At 37.5% G+C, this 25,375-nt stretch overlaps 1 protein-coding gene across 19 annotated transcripts in view; it reads left to right on the top strand.

Annotated features, from left to right (window-relative positions):
* NRXN1 (neurexin 1) overlaps window positions 1-25,375 on the top strand; it is a 999,171-nt gene that overhangs the window by 358,652 nt on the left and 615,144 nt on the right. For all 19 annotated transcript variants that reach the window (XM_028139955.2, XM_028139954.2, XM_028139952.2 and 16 more), the window contains one exon: window positions 24,462-24,763. In XM_028139955.2, coding sequence (XP_027995756.1) covers window positions 24,462-24,763 — 302 coding nt within the window. The remainder of the gene's footprint in view (window positions 1-24,461; window positions 24,764-25,375) is intronic.

Genomic DNA, 25,375 nt, shown 5'->3' with positions numbered 1-25,375 from the left:
ACTATCAACATCATAAGCCAGGAGGCAGCCCATCGGTGTTTTGCTCTCACATTGATGTTTCCCTCTCTCCCTCTCCCATCCTCTCTCTCTAAAAATCCTATATAATAAAACCCTAATATGAAAATCAACTGAACGGCAGAATGACTGGTCACTATGATGCGCACTGACCACCAGGGACAGAGGCTCAGCACTGGAGCTGCCCCCTGGTGGTCAGTGTGCTCCCACATGGGGAGCACCACTCAGCCAGAAGCTTCTCCCGCCTCTGCAGCAGTACTAAAGACCTCTTGGGGGTCCCGGACTGCGAGAGGGTGCAGGCCAGGCTGAGGGACCCCTCCTCCCCCACAAACCCCAGTGCAGAAATGTCATGCACCGAGCCTCTAGTATCAATAAAAATCTTTTTTAAAAAAAATCATCCAACAACATTAAGCTAAGTGAAAGAAGTCAGACACAAAAGAATACATATCATATGATTCCAAATTAACTGTCCATAAAAGGCAACTTTAAAGGGACAGAAAGATTAGCGGTTGCCAGGGTTGTCCTGGGAATGGGAATAAAGAATTACTGCAAATGGGCATCACGTTTCTTTTGGGTGCAGTGGAAATGTGGAATTATACTGTGATGATAATTGCACAACATTGTAAATTTACTGAAACTCATTGAATTGTACACTTTAAATGGGTGAATTTAAGATGTGGAAAGTGTACCTCAAAAAAAATCTAATAAATATCTTTTAAAGATACAAATGAGGCAAAGCCATAAATATAGAGACCTGAAGGTCAAAGAAGGCAATGTTTCTCTGAAGGGTGGGAATGATCAATGGTGTCAATTTCGGGAAAGAGATATGAAAAAAATAAAATAGAAAGGTATTAAACCACTGTCTCTCTGATTTTATAGAGAAGCCATTCTGCTGGTAGCCCAGCCTGCAAGTGTCTGCAGGAAAACCCTCCATCACTCCAGGCTACCATTCCTGCCCTGTGGCCATGCAGCAGCTCAGAAAGGCAACCTGCTCATTTAAATAGGGCTCATTATGAACAGAATGTTAGGGTTTGTTTCTGGTTTTGTTTTTCCCAATTGAATTCTGGGTAGGCTATTGTTGTGCAGTGAAGACATGTTTTTATTGATTTTAGAGAGAGAGGGAGAGAGAGAGAGACATGGATGAGAGAGAAACATAGGTGGCTGCCTCCTGCACCCCTCCCCCTCAACTGAGGATTGAGCTGGAAACCCCAGCATGTGCCTGGACCAGGAATCAAACAGGCCAGGCATGCAGTGCTTATTTTAGCAGGAGTTAATTAGGACCAGAAAATTGTCCTTGTTTATTATATTCTAAAGCCCCAGTACAAGCTGTACTAATCCTATAATTGTGAGTGATGGGGAAAAAAAAAAAAGAAGAGGTAGGGCTGGGGAGAGGGAGAATTGAAGAGAACATGTTCTATCCCCAAGTTCACATTCTTTACTCTATAGAGATAATTTTTCTTTAGAAAAGCTCCTAAGAATAGAGTCCACTTTTATTTTTCAGATTATCAGAGGGATTCTATGCAGAAGAAAATTACCGTACACAGGCACAACACATAGACCACTCATTTCTAATGAATTAAAAATAAAATAAAACAAGCCTCGTAATAAAATTACTAATAATTACTTATTTTTTCCCCCCTACAATCTAATTCTCAGGACTCCACAATGTGTTGAAGTCATTATTATGGATATCACTTAGTTTCTTACCGGTTATTGAAGGAAAGTATTGCTGAAAGAATATTCTGAGTGGCAGGTAATAAATTTTGCTATAATCTAATTTACTAGGTACCAGAAACCATAGAAAAATGGGTTCTTATTGTGACGTTTTCTACCACTTAAAATCGATTTCAAAGTGTTGGGCTAAAATGAGTTGCCCACTATTTATTTTTATCCTTTTTTTTTTTCATCTTCAAATACTCAGAATCATAAAACTTTAAGGTAGATGGTGCTAAAGATAACTTTGTACTTCTTACTGACATTTGTAGTTTAAAAGTCAGCAGTTAATTAAGAACACAGTGAGGGGTTTTTAAAGTAGACTATGAGAGACTGGTTTCCGTTTGTTGCTTTGTTTTAATAGCTTGTATTAGCAAGTGTTTTATCACCCAAATTACAGTGAGGCACAAAGAAAAACCCCGGGTTTTATTGTCTGGCATTTGGAAAGGCGCCGGTTTTTCTGCTTGCTTGGGCACACACATAATGAGCTCACGGGGTGTTTGTTTTCCTGACCTCTGGAATAAAAAGCAACCTGACATTAAAGACAAGGGTAACATACACGGCTGCCGCCGATAGGCCTATTGGTGTGTTTGCTGCCACATTAATTGCTTGGAAGCATTTTTTTTTCGATGTTTAAATTTCAGAGCAGGTTCTTAGAGGATCCAGGGGAAGAGACCCTAGAAGCGGAGAGTGCATCCTCCTCTGAGAACTGGGTTGACATCTCCACAGAAACAATGTGCAGTGTTACCACAGGGCGTCAGAAGCCGTGCACTGCCTGCTCTGGCTGAAATCCTATTTTATCATACGTGCAAAGGCCATGACAAGGAGGCCTGGCGTCACGAAGTGGGGGCTCACACTGGGATCTTTTTTTTTTTTTTTTTTGGTATTGGAGCCACTTTTCTAACTACCTTACAATAGCTTAAATAAAGTTCCGTAAATTATTACCTCAGTAGATGTTTATGTTATATCCAAACACCCAGAGGACAGTGCACCATTGAGGCAGTTCTTCCAATTCCTCGGGAACGAGAGGAATTCTGATTGGAATTGATAAACTTGGCAGAGAAAAACAGCTAGGAAATAAATATAAATGCCAGCGGTGCCCGCTTAATTTTAATCTGGACTTAGACCACTCGTGTCTGTTGGAGCAAATGAAGATGACCAGAGCGGCCTCATTTTTCTCCATTTTAGAGACAGAGCAAGGGCAGGGATGGCATGTGAGATTCATGTCCATCCATCACACCTATCAGTCCCTAACCGGAGAAATCTGTATTGTGTGCCAGGAAGAGTGCCCTGAAGGAGTCATCTTCTAGCATAAGAATGTTCAGACAGTGAAATATAAATCCGCTTCACTATGATTGCACCTAGTCTTCTCGGGAAGCAAGCGATGCAATATGTACTACCAGTGCCATTTGACATGATTTCACGGTGAAATCACTTCGCCAAAAGTCACAGTGTCATTGGCAGAAAGGGACCCCGACATCCCCTAAGCAGAGGAAGGCCGACACACAATAAAAAGCAAAATCCATCTATCGGTGGGTAAACAAATGAGCACATTTCTGTAAACAGAAGTTTCTACTTTGATCCTCTCTCTCCGGACTCCTCATTTGCTGTGCCTTCAATGACGTCTTCGGAGCTGTGGCGTGTTTCTCTGCAAGGAGAGGTAGCCAGGTTGTAATGTGGAAGCATTTCCGTGTTAATGTCCCAGTGCATACCTAAAGCGCTCTCAGAAAACAGGGAACTGGTATGTCCACAGATTAGCTGTGATTTCTTAGTGTGTGTGCGGGAACCTAATTTTGCTTTTTTGTTTTTTCCTTGAAAGAGGACTCCCCGCCCCCACCAAAAAATAAATAGTACACAACCCGGACTATCTAAAATGTGAATAAACATTCTAACTCTTGTTCATCAGACCTGTAGGCTTTTCAGACTGTGTGGGTGTTCAGTTATGCTGAATCCCCTGTGGGGCAAAGCCAGGAAAGCCTGAGCCAGCACAGAGGTGTTGGGACTGGAGGGAGAGAACCCCAGGGAAGCTGCCCAGGAAAACCCAGAGGCCATGGGTTTTGAGGATTCCCATGGGTAGATCTGCACAGAAGAGAGAGCAGAGGATGGTCACAGGCACCAAAGGCGAAGGTGGACTCTGAGGGTGAGGACAAGGCCTTGGCTTCTCAGCCCAGCAGGCTGGGTTACAATGGAGTAGAAGTAAGGACAGGCTGTTTGCTGCAGCCACGTCCATTCGGAGTTTCTGTGAACTTTGTTGATCCATTAAGCCCGTTGGCTAGGTACAGCTAGCACACTTGAATCACAGACCACAAAAGGTTGCAAATTGTCATCAAGCTATTTTTCTGGTATTTCTGGTCAATTTCAGGAAAAGTGGTTGCTCAGGTAGCATCTTTTCAGGCTCTGTCCACTTGCTATCTTTCGGTCTCTCACACCCTCCAAATACAGGGTCATGTATGTGGTGGACAAAGCCCAGAACAAATGGCCTTTGTCAGTGTGATGGCCAAAGTGAATTCCATTTGATAGAGAAAGATGCTCATAAATACGTGCTTTATGTACCCCGCTTTAAATTTTGGCAGCCTGGATAAAAGCGTAAGTCAGAAATAGATCTCCTAAGGGATTTTCCTTGAAAAGGCATGATGGAAAATACTTTCTGCTAATGTTCTCATCTGTAGCTTCTCAATATTTCCAACTGTTAAACATTGCTGAAAAAGATTGCCGTGTTGTGTGAAAGAGAAGAGGGTCTCTGTGGGAGGTTTTGCATTATGTCATTGTTGGCAATTGAGTCTCTGTAGAACCCAACATGGTTTGGCATCTCTGGCTGGTAACAGGGAGCTATTTATGCAGCGTAATTCATGAGCATGGCAAAATGAGTCTCAATTAATCCTTTAATGTTATTAACTTTTTCTGGTTGTAAAAAATGCTTATAGAAAATTTGGAAGATACAAAAAGATTTAAAGAGAGAAACACACACATTTTTATATGACAGAAATGGTAACATTTGGTGTATTTCCTTGCAGAAGTATGTTTATAGGTGTATGCGTGTACATATATATTTGTAGTCATACAGCTTATAATACAATGTATATGTCCAAGCTTTATTTTGTTTAGCTTTATGCAGTAGGTAATTTTTTCCCCTCAGTGTTAGAATGTGAAACATGATTTTTAGTGACAGCAAATTATTCCTTTTTAATGTTGCTTCTTAAATTATTTAACAACTTTCCAGTAATTGAATATTTTCATTATTTATAATTTTCCTGAATTTTAGGGCTGTATTGTACATCTTGGTATACAAATTTGTTTTTCATGTTTCTGATTTTTTCCCATAGCTGTGTTATTTGGAAGTAGAATTATTAGAATAGGGGTAGAAGTTTTCTTTGAGTGTTTAAAAAACTGCCAATTTGTATTTCCCATACTTGGTACACTTTGTACTTCTGCTGGTTAAGATATGAAGTGCTTGTCTTACTACACACAACTAGTGTTGAATATTATAAGTGAAACACAAAGACATTTCTATTCTGTTTTCCCATCCATTTATTTGAATGCCTGTAAAGTTGTACAATTTTTCATAGATTTATTTATCATTAGTTTTTAATTACATGGATTGATTATTTATGTTCTTTGCCTATTTTTCTGTTGGAGGGCCAAGGAATTTTTCTGAATTGAATTCAATGATGTAAAAGATTTTACACCTTCTATGTATATCCTGAGCACCTAAAACAATAAATATGAGGTATTCAAACTGGCTGAAAAATGAAAATCATTGTAATTTCCCCTGACCTACAAGTTACTACTCTGTCTCCTTACGACAGTCTCTATAGAATGATTTAAACAAACATGTCTAAAATTGAGATGTTTGATAGCTGTGATTTGTTTAGCAAGTAATCATTTGAGAGGACCCCCTATTGCATAGATATCTTATAGAAAAATATTACAGCAGAATGATCAGATTGAAAAATGTTCGCCCAAAGAATATAATGTTTGACCTTGAATTGACCTTTTATATCTTCATTAGAAATGTTCGTTTTAGAAAAATACATTCACATATGTAGTCTTTCTTCTTCTTATCACTCTCCTGCCTCTTTCTCACCTTCTCCTCAGGAATCATATATAATTGATGGAGGAACTGTGTAGTAAAGGGTATAAAATATTGGACAAGGTTGCAGGAGGGAGGCATCCAATAGAGAAGGATCTTTGTGAGGGGACTCGAGCTGATTCTGGAAATACGTGCCCAATGGAACAGGTTAGAGAAAAAAGTGGAAAGAACATAGGTAGGAACAATTATGGATTTGCGGAATCATAAGAAAACTGAGTTTTCTATAGCTGACTAAGTAAACCTAATTTGTGTCACTAGCGTTAGGATAGATTGATGAGGTTTGGCTCCCTTTCGTCCTCCCATGGAAAGATCTCAGATCCACAGCCAATGAGCTGATTCTCCTCGGTCTGCTCTCTCATACCGAGGTTGCTTATGAAACTTGGAAAGCTATCTAAGGAATTTTAAACTTTCTGAATACAAAATGCCTTTTTCCCACCAGCCAGGAGTCACCATCACTCAACAAATCAGCCTATTTTGGAGTCTGTCCTGTTTCCACTTGTTACTGATGCCGCATCTGGCTGGGACAGGAAAGTTCCGGAGAGTTCCAAGGCCTCCAGCTGGCTGGCTCGGTGTGAGAAGGAAGTCTGCCAGTGGAATAGCTGCTTTGTCCTGATTCTTTGCTAGTGCGTCTCAGTTCTCCTCGCTTCTAGAGTTTGCCAAGATCTTTCTGGCCTCACAACTTTATAGATATCTGTGTAGACATCTAGAATGTCCTTTGCTTTCCCATCTACCTTATCTCTTCCTCTTTCTTTCTGTCCCTGAAAATGAAACATTTCTTTACAGGGAAGGCCTTCCCAGTGCCACTTGAGCATCTGTCCTAACGATGCATTTCAGTTTTTCTTCTTTGGTGGGATTTTAACAAATGTAATTGAATGGTTTGTTTAGCGTGTCATCAATATCTCTTTTCCCTCCTTAGACTGGGAGTCATGTAAATAAAAATTATTCCTGGAGTTGCATCCAGACAGTAGCTTTTCTTTAGCTCTCTAATCAAATTTGATGTTTACTTTAAAGGACAGTAAAGTTTTAAAGGGTTCACAGGTAATGACAGAAAATCCCATGTATATTTTGAAATGATTTATGTAGTTGATTTGTAGTTCCTACGCACATTTAAAATGAATTATTTATGAATAGTCCAAACAGTTAATAGTTACTGAGTACCTCCTAGGTGCTAGTCACTGCTCAAGTTCCTGGGACATTGTGGAACACAATCACCATGCCAGTGACAAAAACAAAACTTCCACGTCCACATGGAGCTCACGGGTTAGTGGGTGATGTAGAAATAAATACAGATTGCATAACTTAGGTAAGGATAAATGCTGTACGGGAAAAAAAAAATGAAGCCCAGTAAAGAAATAGAGAGATTCAGGTTTTATTTTTTATTTATTCTTATATTGCTTATTTTCTTTAAGAAATGAAAATTAGGGGCATTTTTGTATGTATAGAAAAGTGTACTTTACAGAAAAATACTGATTTCTCAGATGAGGCTTTGAATGTTTTTTGGGGTCATGTTTGGACCTGTAATTTGACATGTTCTTTCAATATCAAGAAATTTATGTGTCTGTGCTTTTACAAAGAAAAATTATATTTAATAAACCTGTAGATGCTCCCCAGCATCTAGAATTGGCTTAAATTACCAGCACTTTTTCCCCCCTGAGTTAATGTGTTAAGTGCTAGACCTCAGTAGTACAATTGCAGGCGGAAGGTGGCTGTTTGACTTTCAATGTAATTTTCTGTCCCTCATGGTTGTTATTGGGCAGTAATAGTGAATAGTTATTTTTCTTCAACCTGGAGGACAGACTAAATGAAGAGATTAAACTAGGAGGAAAGAATGGCCTCCAGTGAGGAAGAGAGTTTTATCCCACCCTATAAATGTATGAGATTAAACTTGATAGCCATCTCTCAGGATGGTGTGTGTAGTCCTAACTTTTTGACTATAGTTCATGGTGATTAGACATGTTGGGGCTGCCTCTTTGTTTTTTAGTTAAGTTATGTGTTTTCTTCTTATTATTTTTTTTGCTTTTGATAGTTTCTTCTGAAACACATAGGAGTTGTTTCTTGCCGTAGATGTAATATTAAATAGTGTAGCTTGATACCTCCCAAGATTCATATGTAAGTCTGATGAAAAAAAAAGCTATTCTTTTCAGATGCCCCCAAAAATAATATAAAGAATAAACATTTTTCTTATTAATTCAATTACTTAACATAAGCAGGATAGAAGGCTAAAATGGGAAGACAAAAATACTGATGGAATTTTCTTTCCAATCATTGGACATTTTAAATGAATGTAGGTGTTTAAGTAGTTGGGATTTTTTACATCATTAAGATTTTTAGGAATATGAAAAACTTACCCAAACATCAAAAATACTGGCCTTGTACAAGATTTATATTAAAAAAAAATAAAACTTTACTGCAGGATATAAAACAGGACTCAGATACATGAAAATAAACCATGTGTCCCTGCTTAGGATGATCCAAGCTTGAAATTAAATTATACATTTAGGGCAATTTAACTCATAATCTCATTTTGAGAAGAGGGGTTGGGGACTTGACAAACTTATTCAAAAGTTAATAGGCAAGCATATATTTGCATAAAGGGCTAATTATCTTTGAGAACTGTAGTAATTTGGATAAGTTACCAACATGATATTAAAGGATACTATGAAATGACTATTATTAAAACAGTCTGGTTCTGGCACAGAAACAAACCTGTGTGTGGAAAAAATGGAATCTAGAAGTGGATCAAGTACATTTGGAGTTTATGATGTTATAAACATGGTGTTTAAAAACTGTAAGGAGCCCGGCCTGTGTGACTCAGTGGTTGAGCATGGATCTATGAACAAGGAGGTCACAGTTCAATTCTGGGTTGAGGCACATGCCTGGGGTGTAGGCTCAGTCACCTGTGTCGGGCATCAGGAGGCAGCCAATTAATGATTCTCTCTTACCATTGATGTCTGTCTCTCTCTGTCTCTCCCTTCCTCTCTGAAATCAATAAAAATATTTTTTTAAAAACACTGTAAGGAAAAAATGTAGTACTTAATAGATAGTATTGGAAGAACTGTTATACGTGTGGAAAAGTAAAATCTCACATACCATTCATATGAGTAATCAATAAAGGGATTGCAATATCATAGAAATACAAAAGAAAAAAGAGAAAACAATCTTTATAATTTTGGGGGGTAGGTAATATTTTCTTAATCAAGGTATGAAAGCAGATCACCATGAAATAAAACTCATGGAATTGATTTTTATAATATTTTAAAAATCAAATGAACTAACACTGTGTACTGGAGAACTGGATGACATTTGTGGTCAGATTCTACATTAATAATTTTACTAGAGGCCCGGTGCACGAGATTTGTGCACTGGGGGGGGGGGGGGGGGCGGTCCCCCTCAGCCCTCTGGTGGTCAGTGCGCATCATAGTGACCAATCAGTCATTCCACTGTTCGGTTGATTTGCATATTACAATTTTATTATATAGGATAAGCATCAACTCATTAAGCTCTGGGTAAACTTGCCCCTCATCACAAAACTGATAAGTGATGGAGTGATTTTTCTCCTATGATTCTGGAGCCTGGGCTCTTTCCCTCAACACCAGGCACCAAGTCAAAGAAAATGTATTCAGGCCCTGTGTTCATTCCTATAAGAAAAGTTGGCTTTCACATAGGACATTTTAAAAGAATACTTTGCCCTATTATTTCTTGTATGTTCAATATGGTAGTTTTTAAAGCTCTAAAGGCTTTTTATTATATTCTTTAATCATATTTAATATAACTTACTAGAAAATATCTCACAGTTAAATAGAATATAACTTAGTTTTACTTTCTCAAATCCTTAGAGCAAAATCCTCCTTGGCAGATAATGCAAAGTAATCCCTTTTCACATGAAGTCTTTTTCCTTATAAATGTTTGTCTATTTGATAGGGAATAAGAATAAAAATATCTTCTGATGGACCATCCATCTGTTCTTTCTCTCTCTGAGCTAAATCTGAATGGTGCTTTCCAAATGCTTAACTCTTCTTATTTTTACATTGAAATTATTACCTTTATTTCAGGTAGACAGCAATGTTCAAAACTATTATACTCATGACAGAAAAAATCATTTGCAATTGTCTCGCAATTTGTGCCAATCAATAATTCATCATTTACTCTCAGGTGGATATTCCTGATAAAAATATCTGGAATGTCTCCTCCCTTTATAAAGGCATTTACAATTCAGCCTGAGCCAAGCACCCTCACTTCATTTGCCATTCTTCTCCTTCATGCCACCTTAGTTCTAGTCAAATTTCATCAATTGTTTGGTTTCTCACCTCAAAACTTTTACTCATATCCATCACCGCACCTGGAGTGGCTTTTCCCTGAATCCCGTAAATTTCAAATATGTCATCCTTCAAATTGTTATCTAAGTTTTACCTTCTGTATGAAATGTATCTCAACACTTTGGAAGTAATCTCTTCTTTTTTGTTTTCATGGCCTTTTCTATGCCTTGTACATCTTTGCATTGAGAACCACTTGTACCATATATCTCTGTCTTATTTGTCTTTGTTTTCCTCAAAGCAATTAACATAGAGCCTCTCACACATAGTAAGTTGTTAGTATGTTTTCTAATTAATGGTTAAATTAACTCCTCAGGGTTTCCATAGCTTATTTTGCAAAGAGCATACATATTCTAAAATGTTAGTGAAGACTTTGAAATGCCTCAATTAAAAAAAAAAAATCTATTCCCCCTGGAAATGTAACTATCTAGTCATTTCTATATGACTTGATTCATGGAAGCATTTCTTTGAAAGACTATGGGATTGCATACATATACAAAAGTATAAAGGGAATGTGGCTGTCAGAGAGCAGAGCAGGCAGCGCCAAGAAGGTGACATGGGGATACAAGAACTCAGTGGCTGTCAGGGAGCTCTCCACAGACAACACCTGCAGCAGCATCCGAAAGTGTGTTGACGGCTTGGAGTGGCTATTCTGCTGAATAACTGAATATCCATAGAGCCAAGGTCCATGACCTTGAGTTCAGCAGATCTTTTCTGCTGAATATGATCTTATTCCGAGAGAAGTCAAATTATTCTTCCTGGTCGCCAAGAAAACCTCAAAGCTTTCAAACCACTTTGCTCTAAGAGATGCCTCAAATCTGCTCAGGCGGCCCACAGGACGCAAGAACCACAGAATGTACTTGAATTGCTTGGAAGCATCAGACTTTCCACTTTGTACAGAATTCTGATGTGTCTAGGTTGTATGCCAAGTATAAAAAGGACTGTGACCTGAAGTAGGAAAGGCTGAAGGGCTGCTTCTGTGTCTTACTTGAATCGGAGCTGGAAGAAAAATAAAGGATTGTTTTGGGGCAAGAGAATCACAAGGCCTGCCAGAGCCAAGGACATTCCATCTTGACCCTTCTGCCTGCTCGTCCCTTTTCTCTCCTTTCAGCATTCACATAGTCTGCTTTTTAATTAGCCAGACAAGCAACAGCAAGTGTGGGAAGTGGGGAAGAAGCTCTTTGTTTTTAACCTGCAATACATGTAAAGAAAACACAAGCAGAAACTTATTAAAGGCTTTTGTGAGGAGGCTTTTAGTCAGCATTTGCCTTGGTTAAAATCCTGAGCTGATTGTTTATCAAGGCACAGCAGCAAGAAAAGCAAAAATCAGCCCTTTGTGCATTTGTCTATTAGAATGAGGAAGAAGGACTTAGACATTTAAAATGTCAGCCTGCAGTGTACAGAGACGTGCCAGTGTGTGAAAGAAAGATGGGCCTGTCAAGGCGGCATTGTTGATGAATGGGTGTCGGCTCTTCTTGTTAACTATATCAGGGCTAGCTCTTGTTCTGCATCTTTCTGTATATACTAGAGGCACAATGCACAAAATTCTGCACGGGTAGGGTCCCTAGGCCTGGCTGGCAATAAGGGCTGATCTGTGGGGTGACTGGCAGGGCGATTGGGGGGGCCCTGCTGGCACCCACCTTGGCCGGCCTGGCACCACCCACTCGCCAGCTCTGTCCCTTGATTGCCCCGCTGCCTCCACCAGTGAGGCAACGCGGGGGGGGGGGGTCCCCACTGGAACCCACCTTAGCTGGCCTGGGGCCTGTGGGCTGGGGGAAGCTCCTGTGTTGAGTGTCTGCCCCCCTGGTGGTCAGTACGCATCATAGTAAACAGTTATTCTGCTGTTCCGTCAATTTGCATATTAGGCTTTTACTATACAGGATTACCTATTTTCCCCCAGGACTTCCTTCTGTGACTTTCTTTTCAGAGTAGAATATCCTTTTTTTTTTTTCTTCCCATAGTGGGATATTTAACATATATATATGATCAGCTTCAGGTTTAATTCTAACCAGCAAATAAAAAAAAAAAAGCACAGGTTTTTAAGGATTTGGAACATTTTTCTTCTTTGAACATTTGCATTCACTTTTTCAGGAAATACTTGAACCTTATATATTTGTATAAGAAAGTTTTGGAGACTGGCTTCATTTTTTTTTTTTTTTGAGTTCTAAACAAATGAAAACAATTGAATTCAGCTAAGTGGGGGTTTCTATGCATTTGGCTAATGGGATTGAGTGGTCGCAAGATATGTGTGTCAGATCAGCACAGGGTTTAGCTTTCCATACTATGCAAAGGGGTTGAGTACTCATTGATGTGATGTTACATAGAGATTAACTGGATCAAAAGGTCTAAAGTCAGTCAGATGATGCATTACTGAAGAGGAGAGAGGAAATGCACTTGTGTTCCCAATTTATAAGATAAAGTATTCCAACTGCTCATTAACTAATCAAGCAATATGCTCATGTAAAGCAGTACTATATATGGGCATAGATAAAGTGTGAATTATACCTCAAGAGTCATATAATTTTGATACATTATTATAATTAAATTAGTACACTTATAGATGCACAATTATTACACAATAAGTAATATCCTAGGTCATAGATCTCTAGACACTTGATTCTCTCTGTGTCTGCATGTTAGAATCACCTGGGAAACATCTGAAAGTCTCAGTGCCCAAGCCGCACACTGGACCAATGAAATGAGAATATCGAGGTGGGGGAGGGAACCTAGGCATCGATATGTTTCAAGGCTCTTTAGGTGATACCATTGTGATGCCAAGTTGGGAATCACTATGAATATTAAACATTTTGTTATATCACCTCAGCCAGACATACCTAATTAGTCAGTAATTAGCATATTGTCAACATAGTTATATGTATTCAATTTATTTTTATTGTAAAACGGTGGAGCTTTTTTCACATGAGCAATACCGTAGACTTAAAATTCATTGTCTGTTTTGGAGGAATATCTGAACATTTGAGTCATATGCTTTCATTATAATGCTATATATTTTTTTAAAAACTACAAAATTCAAATTTTATGATGAGAAAGTTAACATAATTATTGCAAATATGGCGAGGGAGTCGAAATAATTACTTTACTTTGAGATTATAGCTGAGAAAAAATATTAATTTTTATCATATGAATACAATAAAGCTAAAATTTTATATATTTTCTCAGAATAATAAAAATGAGATATCTGAGAAGGAGATTAAATTAGGGTTAAATGTTGTGTTTGAAAAAAACCTTACTGTCCTATGTTCTTCAAAATGAATATATTCTTCCCTCTTTAACTTCAAAGGTGTTCATTCAAACCTATGCAAAATAGCATTAGAAATGTGAGAGAAGGTAGAAAAGGCATGGAATTCAGACTCAGAGATTCACATTCTAGTCTGAGGTATTTGTAAACTAAGTGCTTTTTTGTGAAATTTCTTACATTCTCTAGGTCAGGGGTTCTCAAACTTTTTAAACAGGGGGCCAGTTCACTGTCCCTCAGACCGTTGGAGGGCCGGACTATAGTTTAAAAAAAAACTATGAACAAATTCCTATGCACACTGCACATATCTTATTTTGAAGTAAAAAAAAAAAAAAAAAATGGCAAAAACACCCGCATGTGGCCCGCGGGCCATAGTTTGAGGACGCCTGCTCTAGGTCATAGTTTTCTTAACACTAAAATGAAGTTAATTTAAAACAATTTCTATTCTTATAAAATATAGATGAATGCATTGCAAATAGAAAGCTGATGTATTGTGTGTGAATCCTGGGTAACTGGAAAGAAATGTTTGAAAGCCCTTGAATTAGATTGCCTTAACTTTTAAAGTTTTACTAGCGGCCCAGTGCACAAAATTTATGCATGGGTACGGTCCCTAGGCCTGGCCTGCAATCAGGGCCATCTTCCCCAGCTGCCAGCAGCTGGCCCTGCCCCCTGCCGCCACCCACCCCTGGGTCCCCATTTGCCATCGGGTGATTGGTGCTTGACGGCTGTTCCTGCCCGCTCGCTGGCCCCGCCCCTGCAGCAGGTGGCCATTAGGCGATCAGAGCTTGCCGGCTGGGGAAAGGGACCAAGAGGTGGTCAGTACACCTCATAATGACTGGTCCAGCGGTTGTTCTGGTCGTTCTGCCGTTAGGGTCAATTTGCATATTACCCTTTTATTATATAGGATGACTTGTTCATGGAAAAGGCATGTAGTTGGGGAATGGAGGTGGAGGCTACTTATTTGTAGCATAGAACATAAAACATTTCATATATTCTTGTCATGTGGTGTCAAGGCAAAGGATCTTTAGAAAGTAAAGGCTTGTTTCAAAAGGGCATTTGGTTTGCTTGCAATAAGTAGGGGGGAAAGCATTTTCAGCCTATGAATGTGGATATGTGTCCTCTCCTTGAGACCAGAGAACTCACTGGGAGGAGTGAATGGGTGTATTGTTAAGAATAGCTGCTGATTCAAGAGGTGGTATTATTCATTTTGGCCAGAATGTTCTCTCGCCCAATCAAATTACTTCCAAAACTAAAAAGTGAGAATGCACTTTGCTTTTTGATAGCTTAGTTTTATTTTATCACACTTTTTGTGCTCACTCTTTGTTGGGAAATGGGTACTTTCTAGGGAGTGTAAGTTGAGGGAAGACCTACTACTTTACAGAAAACATTGAGTTTTAAGCTAAGCTGGTTATTGGAAGGAGTTAAGAATTTAAAAAAAAATAAGAAGAAAGTATCAAGAATACCACCCCACACTTACTAAATTTAAACTTAAGACAATGGGTACTACAAATACGCTTTTTTAAAGGTTTTTTGAGGTGACTCTGCTGGCCAGCCCTATTTGGGATCAACTGGTCTAGAAATTCAGTTTCTCATGCCAACTTTACGTATGCCCTATAGATACCAGAGAAGATCTCATAACCTTTATAGGTCTCCCTCTTCCAACTCTAAAGTTTATATTTTGTGATTCACTATGATATTCTGATAAAGTTTCACAATTCAAATAAAATTAGTCTCAAATGAGATAATTTTTTTTTTTTACAATGGGCCCTAAGACCTAAGTTTATAACAGGTAAATCTAGAAAGGAAATTATAACAAATTTTTACATCCTAGAAAGGATGCTCTTTTAGTATTAGGTCCTAACATCAACTTGTTGGCAACGTCAGGAGTTAGTGGATGAGTAGACTATCCTGTCACAATGCTCCCCCCACATGTCTGGGTTTTATTATCCTGCCACTCCCTTCTCCCCCACCACTCCAATCACAACAGTCTGATCTGAGAGTAAAGGACTCTCACACAAGCTGAGCTAATCAAACTGCTGTCAAGTTATATGAGTGGTCCAACCCCAGAGGAGACCAGGAACTCTACTGTGAGGAGCTGAGACATTCCACATGTTTATTCCTTTCCAAGACTGGGTGGTTCAATGATTCCTCTATCTGTGAGCTATTTCCAAAATCTTTCTGATAAAATCTGTGTGTTTACACTTAGGCTTGTCCTCTACTTGTGTTGGGAAAGAAACAAAGCTGCATGGAGTACATTTTGCATCATGAATTAACTTCTTTCCTGTGTATCTAGAAAGGTGCTAGTTTTGTAACATTCAGGGAGAATTAGGCAAACGTTGTTTAAATCAGATGAGGAACCTGGGATGAGAAATGCTGAGCTAGACAATGTTGATTTACAATGTTTTCAATACAACTGTGATAGATGGGATGAGGGGATGTTATGGAGGGATCAGTATGTAATTAATTAAAACAATGCCATAAGCTTTATGTTATAGATCCTCATGTTTAAAAAAATCTGAGAGTGTGTCATAACAGGCCGAAGGTAACCATTGTAGAAGGACACTATGCCACAGTTACTTACCTGTGGTCATATAGCACCAACCATAAAGTGGGGAAACTAATTAATGGCTTCTAATTAATTCCAAATTAAGCGCACTATCCATAGAAAACTGCTATTCAGTATTGACTGATTCTTCTATACTTCTGTTGGAGAAATGTGTGTAATCCCAAATTAATTAATATAAACTTATAGTAAGTAATATTCACTTTCCCTTAAAACATTGTATTATTCTAGGAATTACATTTACATGGATAAATACCTTAAATTTGGTAGAAATAAACATTAAACGTATTCTTTAAACACGCTAGCATACGTAGAAAATCTGCCAAAGGTATTTTGGGGGAGCTAAGGAGGAAAGGTGATCAGAACAGAAAGTTTCTTTCTTATAGAGTATGACCAAAACATCTTTCCATGTCCCTTTGTTTTTCTCAATTTTTAAGTCCTTACAGGTTAAGAGGAGAACTAGCTGTGGAAGCCCAAAGGGACAGAGGTTGCTATAAAAATCTCCTTTTAAAAGCAGCAGCCATCAGAAATCTTGAAAGACATTTTAACTCTAGTATGTTGCCTGATTTTGACAGCAGGAAAGCAATACAGTTTGGCACAGAGTTGAGCCTCAGTAAATGTTTATTGAATGAATCAATAAAGCAGTGGCTCAATAAATCAAGAATGTTATAGAACCATAGAATTTTAGAATTAAGCACTGGAGATCACTTAGCCCAGCTATGTGACTTTTCTAGGGAGAAAAATGAGACCCAGTGGCGCTAAGTCGGGTGGCCACGGGCAGAGAGCTGAAAAGTGGCTACGTAGAAACCAGTATCCAACGCTCCTCATTCTGAGCTCAAGGATTTTCCCTGAGAAAATGAAAAGTAAAATTATAAAAGCACAAAATTCTCATGAAATCATTTTGCAAATCATCTAGGTACAAGCCTGATTAAAAGAATGAACTATTAATACAGACATACTTTCCTCTCTTTGTGCTCTTTGTAATGCTTCCATTTCTTTATTACTCCAGGAACCTTAATTAACCAACATTTTTCCTAAAATTAGGGTGTTGAGCATCATGATATAATATTTTACTAAAAAAGCTAATTTTAAAAACTGGATAATCCTTTAAAAATGTAGTATTTACTTTAATAATGCTTGTAATAACTGATCATGGATTGCCCACTATATGCCCAGTATTTAAGTACATAATGGCACATTCAGAGAAATTTTCCTCATAGAATTATTGACTAGAGTCCCCTGAAACAAAAGAACTTAAGTAACCTGCACTTTATAAAGAGAACCTCTAAAAACTGACCAAGTTTCACCTCATCACTTATTAGAAGACGGCCAAACTGACCCTTCGACCATTCCTAACATGCTGTCCTTCTCCCCACCTCCCACCTTCTACCTCAGCATTAAGGGATAGAGAGTAGGGGGGAAAGTCATTAGGTCATAGGCCCTGTGAAAACGCACTGTTCAAGGAGAAGTGTGCTTCCTTTGCCCAGCCTAATTGGGAAAAGAGACTGCTGTAGAATGGCATCAAGAGCCTGCATCCGTATGCCTGCAAAAAAGGAAGGCCGGCAATCTATGTTCTGACCCATGGAAGTGCATGTGTCAGACCTGCTGACCTGCCCTGTTCCTTTCTGGGGAGGGCAGAAGGGAACTGGCAGGGCGGAAAGAGGCAACAGGGATATAGCCTGTACTCTCAACATTTGGCGTCGCCAGGATAACTACCATCCTAGGGGCCAAGCAGACACTCTGCTTAGGCTGGGGCTTGAGCCATCTGGCCAGTATTACTCACAAGAAGGCCACTTGCTGGGCCAGAGGATTACAGTAGCCAGATGCTCTGGGATATTATGTGGAGATTGGCGCTGAAGGATGAAGCAGGTTGAGCCACATGAATCCCTCTTTTCTCTCTCTCTCTCTCTCTCTCTCTCTCTCTCTCTCTCTCTCTCTCTCTCTCTCTGTCAATGCACGAAGGGCTAAGACTTAAGTCAGGTATTAAGAAGATACCTAGATGCATACCATACCACATCCTTCCCCTCCTCTTCAACTCTGACAATGAGATGAGGGATAAGATTTAGTATATCAGATGTTACTTTACAGTTATAAATTAGCCAAAAGTGGCCAGAAATTTAGTGATTCTACACAAGATATTGCACACCTGGTTAATGCCAGAGTATTAGTGAATTACTTTCCCTTGGTATCATATGATCTGTGCAGAACAGACCGGTCATGAGCCCAGACAGGCATAGAGGGGCCTATTTGGTTCATAGCACCTGCAGTTACTTAAACAAATGCAAATCGGTTGCACAGTAGAATTGGAAAATAGTTGTACTAAAGTTTTGGACCATATCCTGGGTTACTTTTTGGAAAAAAATATGTTCAAGTTTAAGCTGAATTTAGTTTTGGTCATGAACTAGAGGCTCATTTCATGGCAATATCTGGGAAATAAGGAAGAGCATGAAATTGGAATCAAGAGGGCAAGGTCATATTTTGATTCTACTACAATTAGTTATGTGACCATAATTTTATCTGTTGGTCCCTCAGTATCTTCATCTAATAAATGAAGTCAGTGGACTAAGCAATCTCTAAGTCTTCTTTAGCTTTCATATTTAATCACTTCAAGGATATTATCAGAAGTATATCTATTTTGTGGAGTTATCTGATGGATGTTTGGCAAATTATTTCCAGATTGGTTGCCTTGAGGTATTCCTAAATTGAAATAAACCCTTGAAGAATGAATATTTTCTAAAGCTTGGTTTCTTTATAATAATCAATTGATTGTTTTAATTTATAAGTTACATAGCATTGTGGCAAGCAAAACAATGCTATTTTCTATTACAGTTCTTAGGGACTGAGGATTTAACCTGATGTGATTTTCAATAGGCAGATTTCCCTTTTGTATTCCTATACCTGCTTTATCTTTACAGTCAGAGACATGCAGGCTTTTTTATTTGTTTAATAATGTAAACTTCTAGTGTGTACCTTTGTTTAGTCAAGGATGTTTTGGCAAAATATTCTTGTGTATTTGACTTCTAGAGTAGAAAAACAAATGAAGCAAGCTTCTGCCTCAAATGTCTATTTTTGTTTTGTTTTGTTTTTTCACATGTTGATTTTAGTTTCCGGCTTGTGTTTGAACACAACCTTAGAATCACATGAATATAGTAAAACCTTACAAAACTGTATGATTTGAGTTTAATATATGAAGAGCAAGAATCATAATGTAGGCCCATTTCTTGGTATAGGAAAATGGCCTGAAATTCTTCATGTATACGTATAGGGAAAGCAGGACGTCTATCTAGCCTTCATCCATTGGTAAAGAAGTTCTGTCAACTTAAAAGTTGTAGAAACAGTCAAATCAATGAGATTTTACACCATATATAATGGGAAGGGGCATTGTCCTGAGAATTAATTTCTATGTGAATTCAGAAGTCACTTAACCTCTCTTTGTTTAACATTCCCTTTATAAAATAGAAATCAGTGGTGCTTTTTGTTGAAAAGGATCTATTTGTTCAACCTACCATCCAAGATTGAACACCTATCACATCCCACTAAGTAGTTCAGTTACATAAGGTTAAGTACTTTAAGTGATGCAAAATTTGTTTTCTATCAAATGGAATGCTCTATATATGGGTAACTCTGATAGAAAGTATTCCTCATAATGAGAGATATTTTTCATAGCTTTTATGCTTTGATTCCATTTATACCCCTGCTTCCATACAGAATGGAATTACTCTTCGAAAGGACATCTTTCCTGATATTTGGAGATGCTGTCATTTTTACCCTAAGTCTTTTCTTCAGAGAGTTATTTACCTTACATAATCTAGAAGCCTTTTATCATCTTAACAGACATCCAAATACATTCCAGCTTGTCAAAGTAGAAGTATAACAGTCATTAGCTGACCAGCACTAAGATACAGGACCATCCCATCCCTCTTCTAATATTGTCACAAATATAACCCATGCTTATTAGATGGACTTTTTCAGTGCCTTGATCATTTGATGATTCATATTCTAAATCCTCCAAAGATTTTGCTTTATTTCTTTTTCTGAAAAAAAAAATACTTTTTTATTAATTTCAGAGAGGAAGCGGGAAGGAGAGATAGATAGAAACATCACTGATGATGTTTCTACTGGGGAATGAGCCCCCAACTCCTGGGAATGTGCCCTGACCGGGAATCAAACCATGACCTCCTGGCTCTTGGATCAATCCTCTACCACTGAGCCACACCAGCTGGGCAATTTTGCTTTATTTCTGTTGTGTCTAGGAACTCATGTTTCCTGTATAGTACTATTACTTATTCATTTGGGTGTTTTTGGACCAGAGATTAGAACTCATATTTATTCCCATCAGGTTTATCTTTGTTAAAGTCAGCTCATCCAGTCAACATTAAAAGAAATTATAGAATTCCAATTTCTCCGTTGAACTTTCCCCCAGAAAATTAGAAAAAATAAGAGCTATGCAATTTTATCTAAGGAGGGATGGAAATTGAATAGAATTAAAATACAAGATCACCCTGTTCAATTTCTTCCTCCAATTTACAGGAACATAAAATAAATTAATATAGATTATTAAATAAATGCTCCAAGTTTTTGAAGTTTATTTTTTCATGTTTCTCTAATTCTACCATAACATTAATAATAAAGATTCCCTTCATCGATCCATTGATCAATTGATCCATTGATCAATACATTTAGAGTATGGTCCTCCAAACAATTATAATTATATCCATGCAGCCTAATCTATTTCCTCTAAATTTTATGAGGGTGTTTTGAAGAACAAATTATATTAATGGATATTACTATTCATTGAAAAGTTTTTAAATGCAACATCATTTATATTATTACTATTGCTATTTAGTTTTTTTAAATATATTTTTATTTATTTCAGAGAGGAAGGAAGAGGGAGAGAGAGATAGAAACATCAATGATGAGGGAGAATCATTGATCGGCTGCCTCCTGCACTGGGTATTGAAACCACAACCCAGAAATGTGCCCTGACCTGGAATTGGGTGATGCTCAACCACTGAGCAATACCAGCTGGGCTATTTTTTTTTAGTTTCTACTAATAAATGCAGCATTGATGGGACTAGTATCTTGCTCATCACACTATTAATCAGGAAGAAAATACTTTATCAGATTAATTTGTTTTATCCTCAATTATCCAAATTACTTAAACTTTTTATTGAAATATAATACTAGAGAGTGCACATATCATAAGTTTAGAGCAAAATGATGTTTTTCACACTGAACACATCCATCCCCAACACCCAGATTAAGAACAGAATTTTACTAGAACCCCAAAAATTCTCCTCCCTCCATTTCTACCAAGGCTAGCCATTATCTTAACTTACAATAGTACGGAATAGTTTTGCTTAGTTTTAAAAATTTTATATGTACACAAAGTCATAAATATGTTCTCTTTTGTGTCTGTTTTTTCCCCTCAACATTATTATTGTGAGATTTACCCATGTATCTGGCATGTAGTAGTTGTAGAGCATATATTCTCATTGCTGATTAATATTCCCTAGTGTGACTATACCCCAATTTATTTATCCAATTTCCTATTGATTGTATTTCAGTAGTGTTCATTTTGAGATTATAGATAGTTCTACTGAAAACATTCTGATGATCTTTGTGTACATTTTTGTCAGATGTATACTTACAAGCAGAATTTCTGAGTTATAGAGGAACATATATTCAGCTTTAGAAGATATTGCCAAACAATTTCAAAAATTAGTTCCCACCAGTAATTTAAGATAGTTCTAGTTGCTCCACATTCTCACAAACACTTGGTACTTTTTGTCTTCTTCATTTTATCCTTTTCAGTGAAATATATTGATATTTTATTGTGGTTTTATTTTTATTTCCCTGAAGACTAATTAATAAAGGTGAACATCTTTTCATATGTATGTCCTTTTATCATGGAGTGTCTGTTCAAGTATTTTGTCTATTTTTCCTGTTAATTTGTCTCGTCCTTTTTTTCTTATTGACTTATATAAATTCTTTATGTATCCTAGATATAAATATTTGTTGATTCTATATTGCTTTGGATCAAATGTCTTTTTAATGTTTATTGTTTTAGCATATATTATATGTGAACTAGATATTTGGATATTTGGGCTATTTTCCAATTGACATAGACCCATTCTTTAAGTGTTTAACAGTAAAGTATATATAACTCTTTATTGTGCTGCTATTTGCATATGACATAACACAAAACTTATAGTAAAAGACAAAGAATTGGAGAAAACATATATCATGGAAAGTAGAATAATTTATGTAAAACTAAAATAATAGCAATAGTAATAATACAAATAATGTTGAATTAAAAAATTTTCAGTGATTATAAATTACATCTTCTTTCATGAAAAAGAACACTGTGTCTCATTTACTATGTTCTAAGGCAGTGGCATATTCTACACAGTGAATATTTCCAAAATTGTGTGGGTGCATTTAATGCAGATCTGAATTACCCAAATTTGAAATTAAACAATACAAAAAGAGTGATACTATATTTTCATTTTTAAGTGAAAGGAATATCATTGTTAAAATATCTTAAAAACTTGCCATCTAATGAACTGCAAAATCTGTTTCACATGATTCCCTTTGACTCTACCATATTATCTAGCAAACAAATCTTTTGTCAAGATTCCTTCCAACTTATGCAGATTTGGAATGATATGAGGTCATGTGGATAAAATGCTACGGCCTTTTAATTAGACCAAATCTCTGCAAGTCCCCAAACTCTGTTTTTCATTACTTATGGGTAGTCAGAAGGCTGAGGTGTAGCCCTGCTTCTGTTACTGGCACACTTTCTGAATTTGGCAAGTCATTTAAATTTCACAGCCTCACTTTCTTCATAATGTAAATTAAAAGTTTAAGGTGGACCTCTAAAACTCCCCGTGGCTCAGAGACTTGTTCTGAATACTCACTGGGGATGAAAATTTGATAAATATCATCTTTAGAAAAGAGGACCGCCATATATCATGTATGTACATGCATATGAACCCAAATTCACTTGACTACCCATCATCTAATGATCAAAACTATGAGCAGAGAGTAGTGAATTGAAAGAACTAGGGAATGTTATTTTTATTGATTATGATAATGATTTTCTAAGGACTGAGACCTTTATAAGATGTAAAATTCCCACAGGATTGCATGGTGCCAAATAGTATTTATTATAGTAGGTCAGTTTTCATCTCAGCAGCAGCCTCATTGGCAGTGGATAAGAATTACTGTTTATTCACAGCTTTTCCAAAACCTGGAATTGTCCATTTTTTAACATTGTTTTTGTCAATTTTATGGCTATGAAATTATATCTTAATATAGTTTGATTTGTGCCTTTTCCTGGCGACTCATAGGACTGAGGATCTTTTCATTTATTGATAGGATATCTATCTATTTATAGATATATATTGCCACCATTAGAGTGAGACTTCTTTTGGTATATGAATCCTCCAGTAGGCATAGTAGACATGCTATATTACCAGTGAAATGGATTAAGATTATTCAGTACCAATTAGAGTTCCATGTTTATAGTTTAGCAGAAGCTGATTCCACACCATCTCAGTTTTCTTGGCACAATACCATAATTGCCCAGGATGTTGAGGGAGCTTTTGGCTCACACTCTTCCTTTGGTTAAACTCATTTCATCTGTGGGACAAGACAGTACTTCCCAAATAGCCACATTACTGTTTGATCTGTATAGCATCTTGTGGGATTCACATTGTTACTCCTACATATGGTAAAGTCTGAATATATAGAAAATTTTGAGACTTCATTTATGTGCTATCCCCATAATGACATGCTGGAAATTCCTACCAGTCTCATAAAAGCCAGCCCTATCATCTGTTTGATGAGATTGGGGAATGAATCAACAATCCAGCTGACTCCATTAAGTTTTCTATCACTGCTCCCTTTATCCAGGGAGAAAAACAATGCACATGATCTATAGGAAATCTGTTTACTCCCAGACCAAATTCTATTTTGTTTTCTTTGCTTTCCCCTCACCAGATACTTGGTTATAGTTTCTCAGTGATGAACACATTTGGCTCTTCACTGAGAAGATCTTTGAATACAAACATCTTACTGAAAATTAAAATAATGCCTCAGTTGGATGGAGAGAAAGTTGCAAATACGTTGGAAACCATTGTTGCCAGCAGAGTAGAACCATCCCATATGCATTATGGTACCTGATTCATGCCCCGGAGATATCGCAGACCTACTTCTTTCTGATCAGAGCTCTTGCAGTGATACTTAAAAATTAATTGAATTTTCAAGAATGTCAGATTTAGCTATCGTAGTTAATGGCCCAATGGCTGAGGAGGTTGATTGAATGGTATATACTGCCACCTACAGTACTTTTTGACTTTCTTTGACACGGCTGTCATCAGTCAGAAATATTTATAAGCCAAAGAGTTAATTTGCAGACTGATTATATATATTTTTTTCTGTTGAGATCTGCTGATTTACAATAGTATATTGCTTTACTTATGCACGTATGTATCTGTTTCCCTCTAGGAAAAGAAGAATATATTGCTACTTTCAAGGGATCTGAATACTTCTGCTACGACTTGTCTCAAAACCCCATTCAAAGCAGCAGCGATGAAATAACTCTGTCCTTTAAAACCCTTCAAAGGAATGGACTGATGCTTCACACTGGGAAATCCGCTGATTATGTCAATCTTGCCCTGAAAAATGGAGCTGTCTCTCTGGTCATTAATTTGGGATCAGGGGCCTTTGAAGCGCTAGTGGAGCCCGTGAACGGAAAGTTTAATGATAATGCCTGGCATGATGTGAAAGTCACCAGGAATCTGCGTCAGGTAACAGCGCAGTGGATAAGAGAGTAACTGGCTTTGTTTCTCGCTACAGCTGTGTGTGTGGTACTTGGAAACCCTAACAACATGATCTAGGGCTCCTCAGAGTCGCTTACAAATTAGCTGTGGGGTTTATTTTGTTTGTTTTTCTTTTGACATGAATCTTCCTGCCATACTTGAGCAGGGGCATATCTAGAAAGTTCTGGGGGCCCAAAGGCTATTTTGATACAGCGACATAGGACAGTTTCCCAGAGGGCTGCAAGGATATCTCTGCGACCTGCCCTTCCTGTGATGTGTGTGGTTTTGTTGTGTTTTTTGATTTTTTATTTGTTTGATTTTAAATTATAGTTTTCATGGTGATCATTTGGAAGCATGCACATTGGGGTCATTAAATCACAGTTCCTTTTTTGTAGTCAATAAACATGTGTTTGTGATCCGGGATTGTATCGATCCCTACACCCTTCCCACCCCCCACCTTTGAAATGGGGACAAGAAAAATCCCTGAGGGGAAAAGTGATTTTAGGAGTTTACATATCTCCTGAAGAGTCTGTTTATGAAGTTATCTATTTTTTATTTTATTTTTAGAACAGACACTTTTAGTTTAACCCAAATGACTAT

This window comes from Eptesicus fuscus, chromosome 16, assembly GCF_027574615.1.
Source record: "Eptesicus fuscus isolate TK198812 chromosome 16, DD_ASM_mEF_20220401, whole genome shotgun sequence".
Taxonomy (NCBI): Eukaryota; Metazoa; Chordata; class Mammalia; order Chiroptera; family Vespertilionidae; genus Eptesicus; species Eptesicus fuscus.
The sequence above is the reverse complement of the archived record's forward strand: the minus strand, read 5'-3'. Positions and strand labels throughout refer to the sequence as shown.